The 12,657-nt window shown below is 34.2% G+C and overlaps 1 protein-coding gene across 1 annotated transcript in view; it reads left to right on the top strand.

Annotated features, from left to right (window-relative positions):
• Csmd3 (CUB and Sushi multiple domains 3) overlaps positions 1–12,657 on the top strand; it is a 916,841-nt gene that overhangs the window by 234,154 nt on the left and 670,030 nt on the right. Inside the window, exon 5 of the mRNA XM_057791849.1 lies at positions 9,987–10,194. Within this exon, the coding sequence (XP_057647832.1) occupies positions 9,987–10,194 (208 nt within the window). The remainder of the gene's footprint in view (positions 1–9,986; positions 10,195–12,657) is intronic.

Genomic DNA, 12,657 nt, shown 5'->3' with positions numbered 1-12,657 from the left:
ATGTAATTGTGGGTGTTCTTCATCCCTGTTCATTTTTAACACATCCACGCCGCCAAAGTTTCATTCATCATGCCAACAGAAACATTATACACAAGGACCGATTCTCCAGAACCCATTTACATTTGGCTTTGGTTCCCCTTCCCAGTTATAATTGGATTTGGGATCCATAAAGATTAGTTTGTACTCCCTGTGTACAGGCTAACTGAAAAGGTGACCTAGATAAATAGTAGGTTGCAGCATCATGAACCACAGGAAGCCCAAACTTTTAAAAACTGGCCACTGATTAGCTACAGCTTTTGATAAATGTGTTCAGCATACAAGAACTTTTGTTGTGAATTTCTACTGTGTGTGTGTGTGTGTGCGTGTGTGTGCATTCATTCTCACCATAACAATATGTACATTATTAGTGCTAAAATATGGAGTAGACTAAAATGTTTATTTTTACATGAAAAAATTCATTAATTAGTGATACTGTAATTTTCCTATTGTTTCTTATACTTTTTAATTTTAAGATTGTGTGAATGAAAATATAGGTTTCTACAAAAATCTTGTTTTACAATATAAGGAATTTGGTAAGGGGAGAGGTAATACTAATAAGTATATAACTATATGTAGTTTCCATGTCATTACATCAAATATAACAAAAATGAGAGAAGGAAGCATTTACACTGTTAGAAACTATGTGTTCTTTAATGTTGTTCAGGTTTTATGCGAGCTTGTTTGAGAATGTGTGTGTGTGTGTCTTTGTGTATGTGTGTGTGTGTCTTTGTGTGTGTGTGTGTGTGTGTCTGCAGGAAGAGAACTCTTATCCTCCTGCCTCTGTGCAGAGTGGAGGTGAAGGTGTAAAAAGAAAGATTCATGGAGTTTGGAGGCCGGTCAATCTTGACAAATTGTGAATTTTCAATAGAATTGTTTTGTCTTTTTGTGCACACTTCCATTTAATTTTCCCTCGTTTATTCTTTGACCAATTTTTAACATAAAATCAGTTTTAGGTGCATTTTTTGCCATTATCCTTCTCCATCTCTCTTCCTCTTTCACTGAATTCTTTCTCTTTTCTGGCAGGTCTCACTCTACTCCCTACTGGATCTCGTTAGAATTGATTATAAGATCCTTGTAGGAGATGAGTTACTGAACATATCCGTGGCTACACCAGTGACTGAAATACCATTCCTATCAGCAATTACTAACTTCCGTTAGATAGTCTCAGGGTTGCTAGGGAACTCAAGGGCTTGTCACGTGCACATTATTAAATGCAGTAGGGTCCAGTCTTTTATTGGTATCCACACTGTAGTGATTTGTGAGTGAATGGGCACGGTGTCTTTGTGTTGCGCATCTCTATTTGTTACTTTTCCTACACTCCCTTTTCATGATGTTCCCAGGGCACTGAATGGGTTGTTTTGGATTTCTTATTTAGTATTGAGCATTCTGCCACCTTTCAATACTAGCATAAAAATTACATTTGAGCCTATGTAGTAGGCACTCCCTGCACCATTGAGAAGTTTTAGTACAAACAAGCAAAGTGAGCTCATCATAAGCTGATTTTCTACAACTCACTTTACAGGGTGTGGCTGTGTTTATAAACATATATATTTAAGTTATATGTTTTATCTCTGTGTTTATGCATATGTGCATGAGTGCAAATGTGAAGGTATCTGTATAGCGTGCATATACATGTGTGCATCTGAATGCGGAAAGAATATGGTGAACTTGGTTGACATTCTCAGCCACTATTCACCTACTGTTCTAAAGCATGTCCACTCTTGGCTTAGATTTCCTCTATTAGGGTAGCTCAGAATGTCAGAAACTCACAAGTATCTAAACCTGTCTGTCCTGCGGAAATAGGATTGATTTCGAGCTCAAAACCACCAAGCCTGGCTTCTCAGGTGTGAATTCTAGAACCATTCCCAGATCCTCATGCTTTAAGGCGGCTTCCTTACAGACTGAGCTTTTACCTCAGTGTTTATATTCTTATTATAGATGAATCTTTTCTCAATTATTCATTTAAAAATTAGTAAACATGTTTTCTTTAGGCAGTGCTTTGAATATCTTATATAAACTATTAAAATAATAAATATACATTTGTACTAGTCTTCTTTAATACCCATTTATCAAAAAAGCCTGCAATATAGAGACTCAACAGAAATATTGTTTATTTCTGTTTTTTATTGTTTCCATAAGTCCTTGGTTATGTTATTATAACATACCAATAAAAATGAGAAGAATGGAGTGGGAGAGCAATGAAAGAGAAATCTTGATAGAGAGGCACTATGGGGTTAAGAGGAAGTAGAAATTTCTGAATGGAAAAGTAAATAAAAAAAGAGTATGTGGTAATATCCTCCACCCACACAAAAGTGTAGTTAATAAAACAAAAACAAAAACAAAAAATAAAAGAAGAAACATAGCAGTAGGAAAATTTCCAAGAATCCACGAACATGACCCCAGCTAACACTCCTAGCAATAATGGAAAGGGATCCCCTGTAATCAGATTAGTGAATACCCCAGCTATTATCATAGATCCGAGGCACAGGGCTGACCTCCTGGAATCCATTCGAAGAGAGGGTGAGGGAATATATGAGCAAAGAATCTACAGAGACAAGTAAACTATGTGCGTGGAAACCCATGAAGTCTAGACTGACAGCAGTGGAGGCTCCATGGGACGAAACTGCCCCCCCCCCCATATGTGAGGAACCACGGTGAAGCTTTGACTATCAGTGAGACACCTGACGGCAGAACCAGGATCTACCAATGGTGCACGAGATTGCTTGTTTGAGCCCATTCGCTATGGTGGGATGCCATGCTCAGTCTTAATGCAGGGGGTTGGGGCTTGGTCTTGTCCCAATTAAGGATCCAGATTTGTTGATTTCCCATGGGAGCTCATAGGTAAGGGAGGAATGGATATGGGTTGGACTGGGAGAATGGAGACAAAATTAGGTAACGTGTGTTTCATTAAATACAATTTCTTCTGCATTTCACAAGGACAGAATATTTCCCCAAGCAAACTGACACTTAAAAATCCATACTTCAGGAACAGATTGAGGAGATCCCAACTCTTAAGCAAGCAGGCACTGTAGAATTCTTGAAATTATTCTGTCAGTTGCCTAAATGTGGCGTTTCTCAAGGGACCTTTCATGGGCAAGGATTTGTTACTTGTTTTCTCACTTTCTATTATCTTCTTCCTAGTATATTTTGTATCAGAAAATGAGAAACAAGCAGCAGCAGTGAACCACTCATTTAACTGGTAGAGATGGCAAAGAAAAATGAAATGTAGAAGGCTGACAGTACCAACTCCATGCCCCTGCTGGGACAATTTTGCCAGAGGGAGTAATAAGTCAATTGTGTTATCACATCACAGGACACTCTCAACACCAACAAAAACAAGACTTCTATACAATACCACTAACACAAACAAAAAAGTAACTAAGGAACTGCTGGTAAAATTTGAGTCAATAAAATTTTACTCTCAAATAATAATGATTTGAAAAACAAGAAACAAATTCAGAACTTTCAGTCAATTAATATAATCAAGATTAGGTTTTTTAATTGTTCTAGGGAATTCACATTTAAGTATAACTTATGGTGTCATTCAATGTTTATAAACATACTGACATATTAAAAATAAAGACCAAATTTAATCAGATAATATATTCTCCAGATAAATATCAAATATTAACTTTGTTCTAGATTTTCAAGATAAAACCATGATTATTTTAATACTTATACATCAATGATGAGATCCCCATGGAATTCATTTTTCATTGGTGATTGAGAAAATAATAAAAATAGAGTAAAATATACTACTTTATAATGATAAGTTGAATGTAGAAAATGTAATTGGTTATTATGATAAATACTGACTGGGAGATTATTTTAGATGTAAGAATTATTTGGCAATGAATATTGATAAGATGCATGACATCATATATTAAATCTTGAAAATATATTAAGGAAGAAGCTAGAAGGACTGATTAAGGTATTAAAGTTGGTTGTAAGGAGTGATATTGAACTTAAGTAAACAGCAACAACAACAAACTCAAAAATAATTAATGGTTGCTCCAAAACATTCATAGACTCTTATACCAGTGGACAAATCTTGCCTAGCCAGTGATTATTAGAGCTTGTACAATTCACAGTTGTCTAAGATTGTCCTTTACTTCCCTCTGAGTAGCATGCATAAAACTTTCTAGCACTATATAAGCTACATTATAGGGATGAAATTTCCAAATTGCTCCTAGCTTGAGTTTTCCAAATCATGTTATTCAAGTAAGTGGAGTCTTCCACAGTAAGTACTTACCATTAGACTCTTGAATAACTAAGAATAATTGTAATGACCCCTAATATCTGGTGGTCTATGATACTCTGTGGGAGAACAACCTCCAAAAAGGCAACACATATATTCTAGTGCCCCTTTTTATTTTATTTATTCTTTGATTGCTGTGCTTATTTGGAGTAGTATTCATCTACAGCTATGCGTTATCTCTATTTAAACTTGCATATATAAATATGCATATATATAAACTATACATATATTTTATATACATATACAATATATTTTTATATGTCTTTTATATAAATGTATTGCATATACATATTTATATTATAAAAATATACATACACATATAAATATATATTATGCATACACACATGTGTATATATTTCTAAAGTAATAGGTTCCTGTGTGGCTTTGAGAAGGTATTTAATGTTAATTGTTTCTCCCCATATTCTCTCCCCTACCCTGTTCTCCAATCTCAATTTAGTTGGCCATTTCCATTCCATCTCCCTTTTTTATATTCATATTACCAATGTGCTATTTGTTCTTCCTCCCTTGCCATTACATATGGTTCTGTTCTGGTTTCCTGATTTCGAGGGAATATCAATTTAAACACACATTTTAACAGAGCTGTTGTTGATTTCATCTAAGTTCATTAAGTTTGTTCTCTGGCAGCTACAAATAATTGGATTACAGGGAAAAGAACAAGACATGGTCACAGGAAAAAGAAAAAAAATGGCACCTTTATTCCTTTGCAATAGGAGAGGGCTAAGGCAGGAATTCCATCAAACAAATGCAGGTTGCAATATTTTACAGGACTCTTGGGCTGCTCCCTTTTTCCCTGCTTGCTCCATTTAGAAACATTGCACAAGACTTTCTGCAGATTCTTCTCACAATGCCATCTAGAACCAGATACATACAACTCAAGGGACCTCACTTTGATTTTCCTTATTTACCTACTTCTACTCTAGGTCCACAGATGTTTAAAAAGGGGGGGAGGGAAAAAAAGCATAAACATACATTGTAGGCAAGCTCCAGCATTCAATATGAAATTTTATTTGAAAACAAAGTGGGTGGTGCTTGAGGAAGAATGACATGTATGCATGTACACACTCACACACACACACCTACAAACACACCTGCATATACTCGTGTGCACTCACACAATCACATACACATTAGGTGGTAAGAATACTGACTTTATTCTAATGAAAGCCACAAGAATGCTATAAAAGATATAATATGAGCTAAGGTTAATTTCTATAGGAAATATCCTTCACTTCTTCATGGTGAGTAAAATATGATTGGAGCAGAGAAAAACAGAGCCTGGTATAATCTTCCTCTTTTTTCAGAATGAGACATAAAAGGACATGATGATCAAGTCAGCCAAGAGCCTAAAAGAAAAGGGAGTCATGTATCTGTTAGTTTTGCGTTGGTAACAGAGTAATTGGTATCAAGAACAGACTCTGATTTATAACCTCTGTTATTAAATATTATTAAAATATATCTGAATTTAAAGATCTGTGTGTTCATCTGAAAGATTTGAGAAATAAACACAGTTGAATGCCTGTGTCTTAACCACTTTAGAAGAAAGGGTTAGAAATAACTTAAATAACTTGTGCCTATTCCTGGAAAGATACAAATCTTTAGCAGAAATGAGAAAAGCTCTATCGTTCTGAGAAATAATTCATGTTCATATCTAAGTTTATGATAACTTCCAAAACTCTTCAACTCAACGTATCTTAAAATACATTAGATATAATAATACTTTCATGTTTAAACAAAATACTGAGAATAAGTGAATATTGAGAGTTAATTCTAAACATCTTGTTTACCTATGATCTTCATTCACCACCATTCACTAGAAAGAGGCTTCTCTGATCACTGGTGTCATTAATATCTACCTAAGGGGATAAGTTTACTATTTAAAAAGAAGTTTGATGCTTTGTCTATTTAACTAAGCAGCAGTATTCAGTTTTCCACTAAGGCCTACTTTTTCCCAGAATGGATACTTGACCAGGCATCTAGTGCCAGGCATGTATCCCCTCCTGCATAGCTACTCTTCAATGTAATTAGAGAGCATTTGGTTGCTACCATAATCGCCGTGCCACTGCTGTGTAAGTGGGTTGACTTTGCTTGGCAAAGACAACTTGATGACTGTGGGTTTCAGAACTGGTTAAGACAATGAATGCATTCCCCCATCCCTGCAGTCTTCATATTACAAATTCTGGAACTTTGAAAAGTAGTCAGGAAGGAGGAGGCTTCGAGTACCGTTTCATCTTGATTTCTATATATTGCAAACCCATAAGTGTGTGATGCTTTCATCAACAAAATCTTTTTTTTTTTTTTGAAAACAGGTGTGAGCCAGTTTCTAACACTAAAGATAACAATAAAAAGGACTGACTGGTTTCTGTTTTTATGGTGTTTATTTTTGTACTCTCAATGAGACAGTTCTTCCACAAAATAAATTAGCAGATTCACTTCGTTTTAATTATTCTCAAATTCTACATTATTTAATAGGACTTCACACAAATAAATAAAACAATGAATTGCTCTTTAATGACATGGCATGTGCAGGAGAAAGTTTTTCAATCATTCATCAAAATTAAATCCCAATTGTTTGACATTCCTTATTCCTAGAACGTTTCATTTTGAAAATTCACTTGATATAATTAGTCCATTCAATTTCTATATAATTATCAGGCCACGAATCAGTAAGAAATAAACCTTGAAATCCTAGTAATAACTCTGTGAACATTTATTTCTTATGCATGTAAAAATATGCATCATAGCTTGAGTAACCCACTTAGACTATATATATATATATATATATATTGCATCTCCACTTTGTGTCACATTAGACATACTTTGCATAGCGTTACTTTAGCTACAGCTATGTTTACTTAGATGGTTTAACTTTATAATAAAGACACAGGTATTATCAGAAATCCAAAGAGAATACTATGATCTTAAACGGAAAACTATGGCACCATAATTTTTATTATATATATTTATTTTACAACCCAACCATAGCTTCCTATCCTTCCCTCTCTTAGGGCAATCCCCCCACCAACCCTACTTCCTCCCATCTACTTTTGTCTTATTGAACAGGATAGGATAAAGTTTCAAAGTTGTTTTGGTTTTTATTTCTCTAATTGTTAGGGCTGCTGAACAGTTTTTAGAAATCCCATTATTTTTATTTCTTCTTTTAGAAATTGTTCATAATTGTTCCAAACTCACCTGAAAGAAAGTTAAGCTTTTTATTTCTTTACGTATTCTGGATATTAAACCTCTTTCAGATCCATAGCTAGCTTCCACCTCACAAAACTGTCCCTTTCACTGTGAAGAAACTTGTTAGTTTTATGATGTCTTACTTGGCAATTGTTGGCCTTAAATCTTAGGCAAATGGATTCATAGTCAGAAAGTCATGGGAGTTTGTGATTCAGCTAAGGAGAGTTGCAGAGATATACGCCATGACAAAGTCTGATGCTGGGTTCCATGCTTAACATCCGCAATTGGCCATGAGTACTTATCTCCTTAAAATCCCAGTCCATTTCCCTTAGAAAACAAGCAGTCCTGGTTCTTGTTTCCCAATTCTACCATAAGCAGTTCCAGAAGAAACAAATAGCAAGATGGAGCACAGGCTGAAACTGGTGTCTGAAAAGATGTGTTAGAGAAAAAAATGGATCTTGCTGATTTTCAAATCTGTTTTATTTTTCTTTAGCTATACTTGTGAGAAGTTCAAATTTATATTTTCTTAAGTGAATTGGGTGAACATATGCAAAAAATATCAAGATCACTAATTTTCACTATCAAAATGAGCATTTCAGAGATTAAAAATAAATAAAAAAAATTAATTTTAGGTAAAAGCACACAGGCAAAATATACTAAAACAAATTTTATAGTTTTATTTTAAAGTGATACTAATTGTTAATTCTATGGAATACCCTTTTAAAATTTTCCTCTACGTATTTGGAATTATATTATAATTACATTTCTTCCCCATTTTCTTCCTCCCTCACTGAATCTTCTTGTAGATTCATCATTGTTCTTTTTAAAATTCATTTAAAAATTAATCTATTTAAAATTTTTCTTAATTATTGTTGTATAGATTTTCTTGATATTTCATATATAATTTAGTAAGAAAGAAAGTACAGCAATATTACACAAGAACTAGCTAGATAATGTCCTTATTTTATGCTCATTAGAAGGATGGGTGAGAAGGTTTGGAGGAAATAATGTGAAGGGAGAGCTATGTAATCATATAATAATCTCTAAAAATAACAAAATGAGTGACACCATGCAATAAAGACAGAATAATATCCATCACATTTACAAGAATGTGTAAAGCAAGCTAATCATGTCTTCCATGGGGTTATAAATCATGCCGCTAAATGAATAACGAATGGGGCAGAAGATGTTAATGCAGTCTGATTCACACAAGGTAGTCATGATGTTGTTCCCACTAACAGCATCATGTTACTCCCTGTCTATTATGGAATTAAATAAAACGAATTTCCCCTTCTCTATTTATTAAGGCTCTGAGGTGCTCCATTACATCAAATAGTAATTGGTCATTATAGAAATGAACATTTCCTCAAATGACTTATGCTAAAGGAGTTCCCAGAGCTGGCAAAAACAATAGAAGACCGGGCGGTGGTGGTGCACGCCTTTAATCCCAGCACTTGGGAGGCAGAGGCAGGCAGATCTCTGTGAGTTCAAGACCAGCCTGGTCTACAAGAGCTAGTTCCAGGACAGGCTCCAAAACCACAGAGAAACCCTGTCTCGAAAAACCAAAAAAAAAAAAAAAATTGCATAAGTCATATTGCAATTCATTGAACAAGTAAATTTGTTACCTATTAGCTTGATTGGACAAAAGCAGGTTTATGATAAGCAAATATTCTAGCTTCAATTCCTTTAGGATGAAGCAATCTTTTCTCTTATAATCTCAGATTAACACAGATGCTCATGTAAGCACTCTCTCATCTCATAAACCACCAAGAGTGGATCTATAGCAAGTTTTATGCACATCAGAATATAGCTCAAACTTAAATTCTACTCCAAAGTTATATGTAATATATATCTGCATATAATCATATATGTATATGTATAGACATGGTGTGTATTAGAAAAATATGTGTGTTGCATTATATACTCACAGAGGATATATATCCTGAGAATTTATAGTTAATTGTTATTCCCATTTAATTAAACTATCCTTTGTATTCAATGTATTTAACTTCAAGTGCGCCCCCACCAATATTTTCCAATAGCTTTTGAAACACTCCACAGCCAAACTTTATTATATTCTATTTTCAAGCATGTTTTTACTTTATATAAAAACACGTTAAAAAATAAAGACATTCTACAACCACCAAACCCATGTAAAAGAATTAACAGTTCTCATTGGTGACTTTAGGAAACAGATTTCTTTGTTTTACACACTTCATCATTCAATCATGAGCACAAACTGGATGTTATTCCACTGAGACCTAATTCTGGAGAGGAGGTTCCTTTTGCACTTATGTACGTGTCTATTTCAAACAGTGTTTAGAAACTTTCAAGATGTACTGTATATTTATACATGAAACACAAAGATTTCTCACAGACTTAAGGGATGTCAGATTTGAATTCTTGTTTTAATGCACAAACACTGAATTGACTTAGTTAGCTTTGTCTCAGAAATTAGATTTTAATGTGTTCTTATTTGTTTTAACAGCAGAAGATGCTTGTGGAGGAACAATGAGAGGATCCAGTGGCATCATATCCAGCCCGGGTTTTCCTAATGAGTACCATAACAATGCAGACTGCACATGGACCATTGTTGCAGAGCCAGGGGACACAATTTCCCTTATATTTACTGATTTCCAAATGGAAGAAAAATATGATTACCTAGAAATAGAAGGTTCTGAACCACCTACAATATGGTAAGCGGATAACTTGAATTAAGATTATTAGCAGGGTGGTGGTAGCGCATGCCTTTAATCCCAGTACTTTGGAGGTAGAGGCAGGTGGATCTCTGTGAGTTCAAGGCCAGCCTGGTCTACAAGAACTAGTTCCAGGACAGGCTCCAAAGCTACAGAGAAACCCTGACTCAAAAAACCACAGGGGGAAAAAAAAGAGTATTGATGTCATAGTCTGAAGCAAAGTGGGGAACGCCAATCTCTGTGGAATTGTCATATCTGAGTGTTTAAAGAATCACATGACTTTCTGATAAACTATAACTGAGGGATACTATAATGGATTAAGATACCAGAGTGACAATAGAATTTTGACAGTCAGCTTTTCATCACTATTTATGTCACTTGATTAGTAAGAATAATCAGTATGATATTATGACAAGGAAAATAAATTTGTTTCTCCTACTATTTATAGGGCTGTTCTTCAGCATGGTAGTCCAAATGTAGCCATTCCTTTAAAATTAAATGGGTAGTTCTGGCAGTAACTTGCCTTAATTTGCATTAACAGATGATTTACTTGTCTTGTTATATCTGAAGACAATTTGTTTGAAGATGGAGTTTTTCTTCAAGATTCAAGATATGGTCTAATGAACATTTTACTTTCAAAATATGCTTTTCTGGAGATGATAATACTTTAGATAAAGTCTTTGCTTATGTTGCTTTCAAATTACCATGCTGTTTTGAATGAATTTTTGACTGAAATAATGATAATGAATCAAGAAAGAAGTGAATATATAGCCAAACACTAGAAAAGAAAGAACTATTGAAGTCAAGGAAAATGTATCTCAAAGCATTAGAGATTTATCTAAAACAGTTAAATCCACAAGTCTGAAATATTGAATGATTATTTTTCTTAAAAGTATAGAAATTGACTCTAAGTGTAGCTTGCTTAGCCATAGGAGTGTCAATTAAGCAGCGACTCTAGGAATCCAACAAGGGGACACAGTCACGAGAGACAAATAAGCAGAGGAAATTACCACATAACTAGAATTTGCATGAAAATAATTCTGAAAATGGTTAGAATGATGAGGAAGGTGGTAATGAAGTAGAAGCTTGTGCTCTTGCTTTCAGCAAAAGTGAATACAATGGTGATAGTCTATGCTCTGGACATTGTTGAAAGAAGTCAGCTTTAGAATTTAGACCCAATGGAGTCTGAGATTTGCATTAAACACAGGAGTTTGAAGTTGCATTGAAACATAGTACCGAAGCTATATGACATATAACTGTAGAATCAGAAATTTCAAAAAGAAATGTAAATTTAATGTTCAGACAACTGAAGAAAGATAGATCAGTGTAAGTACCTAAATAGAAACAATGGATACGAAGAGAAGGAGAAAAAGAACAATTCTGGGGATTTGCAATATTACCTGAGTTTGAGAAGATAATTGTGAAGACTGAACAAGTGTACTCCAGGAGTTAGGGTATTAATTTAGGGAATAATATATAACATAGAGAAGGTAGGAAGAATGTAAAGGGAGGATTTTTCCATTGCTACCTGAAGAAGAAAAAATGCTAGGTGCATGCTTGAAAAATTTACAGTTCACTGGGATTCTAATAATTTGTAATGCATTTCCAACAGAAATGCTATCATTTAATAGACAAAAAGATAGATCATTCTCTACTTTCAGGACTTTGATTGATGCATTTGTTTTTTATATTTTCCACAATAATTTTGTGCAAGAGTACAATAAAACATAGCTTAATCATTTTTTAAATTAGTAGAGGATTTAAAGAAAACTATTTCAGAATTTACTATTATGTGATAATTCATGTTTAGTTCATATAAAGCCAAATAAGGATACCATAGATTTTTTAATACTTTTATTATTTCTCATACAAAATCTATCCTATTGAAGTTTGCAAAGCATTTATGTTCTTGACATGGTGAAGAAAATGAAAATAGTCTCATTGCATTTTTTTTTTGTATTCACTGAACTCTAGAAAGAAAATCTAATCCTTATATTCTCTGGATCATTATGTCCCTATTTACTTTGGTAAAAACACTTCTTTTGGAGCTGGAGAGATAGCTCAGTGGTTAAGAGCACAAGCCACTCTGAGTACTCTTCCAAAGGACAGGGGTTTAAATCCCAGCACCTACATGGCAATTCACCTTATTCAATGATGGAGTCAAAGTTCTCACTGAATAGAACACTACCTCTGCATGTATTTTGTTCCGTACTTATAACATTCTGAGATTCTCTTAATTCTAGCATGTATTCTGTTTTGATTGCTATGGCTGGAACAGAGAATTATAAAGTATCTAATTACTTTCATGTTTACAAAGAGTAAGCCATAACTTCCATTATTTTAAAATTTATGTTCAAAGTCAGTTTTGAGGTGGAAAACATTGTCATATAGGAGGGTAGTTAATAAAGTATAATCTAGTGGGGACTATAGTATAGGTAGAGACTCTCTAGTCCTCCTGATAAA

This window comes from Chionomys nivalis, chromosome 17 (genome assembly GCF_950005125.1).
Source record: "Chionomys nivalis chromosome 17, mChiNiv1.1, whole genome shotgun sequence".
NCBI classification, from domain to species: Eukaryota; Metazoa; Chordata; class Mammalia; order Rodentia; family Cricetidae; genus Chionomys; species Chionomys nivalis.
This window is presented reverse-complemented; position numbering and strand designations above follow the sequence as displayed.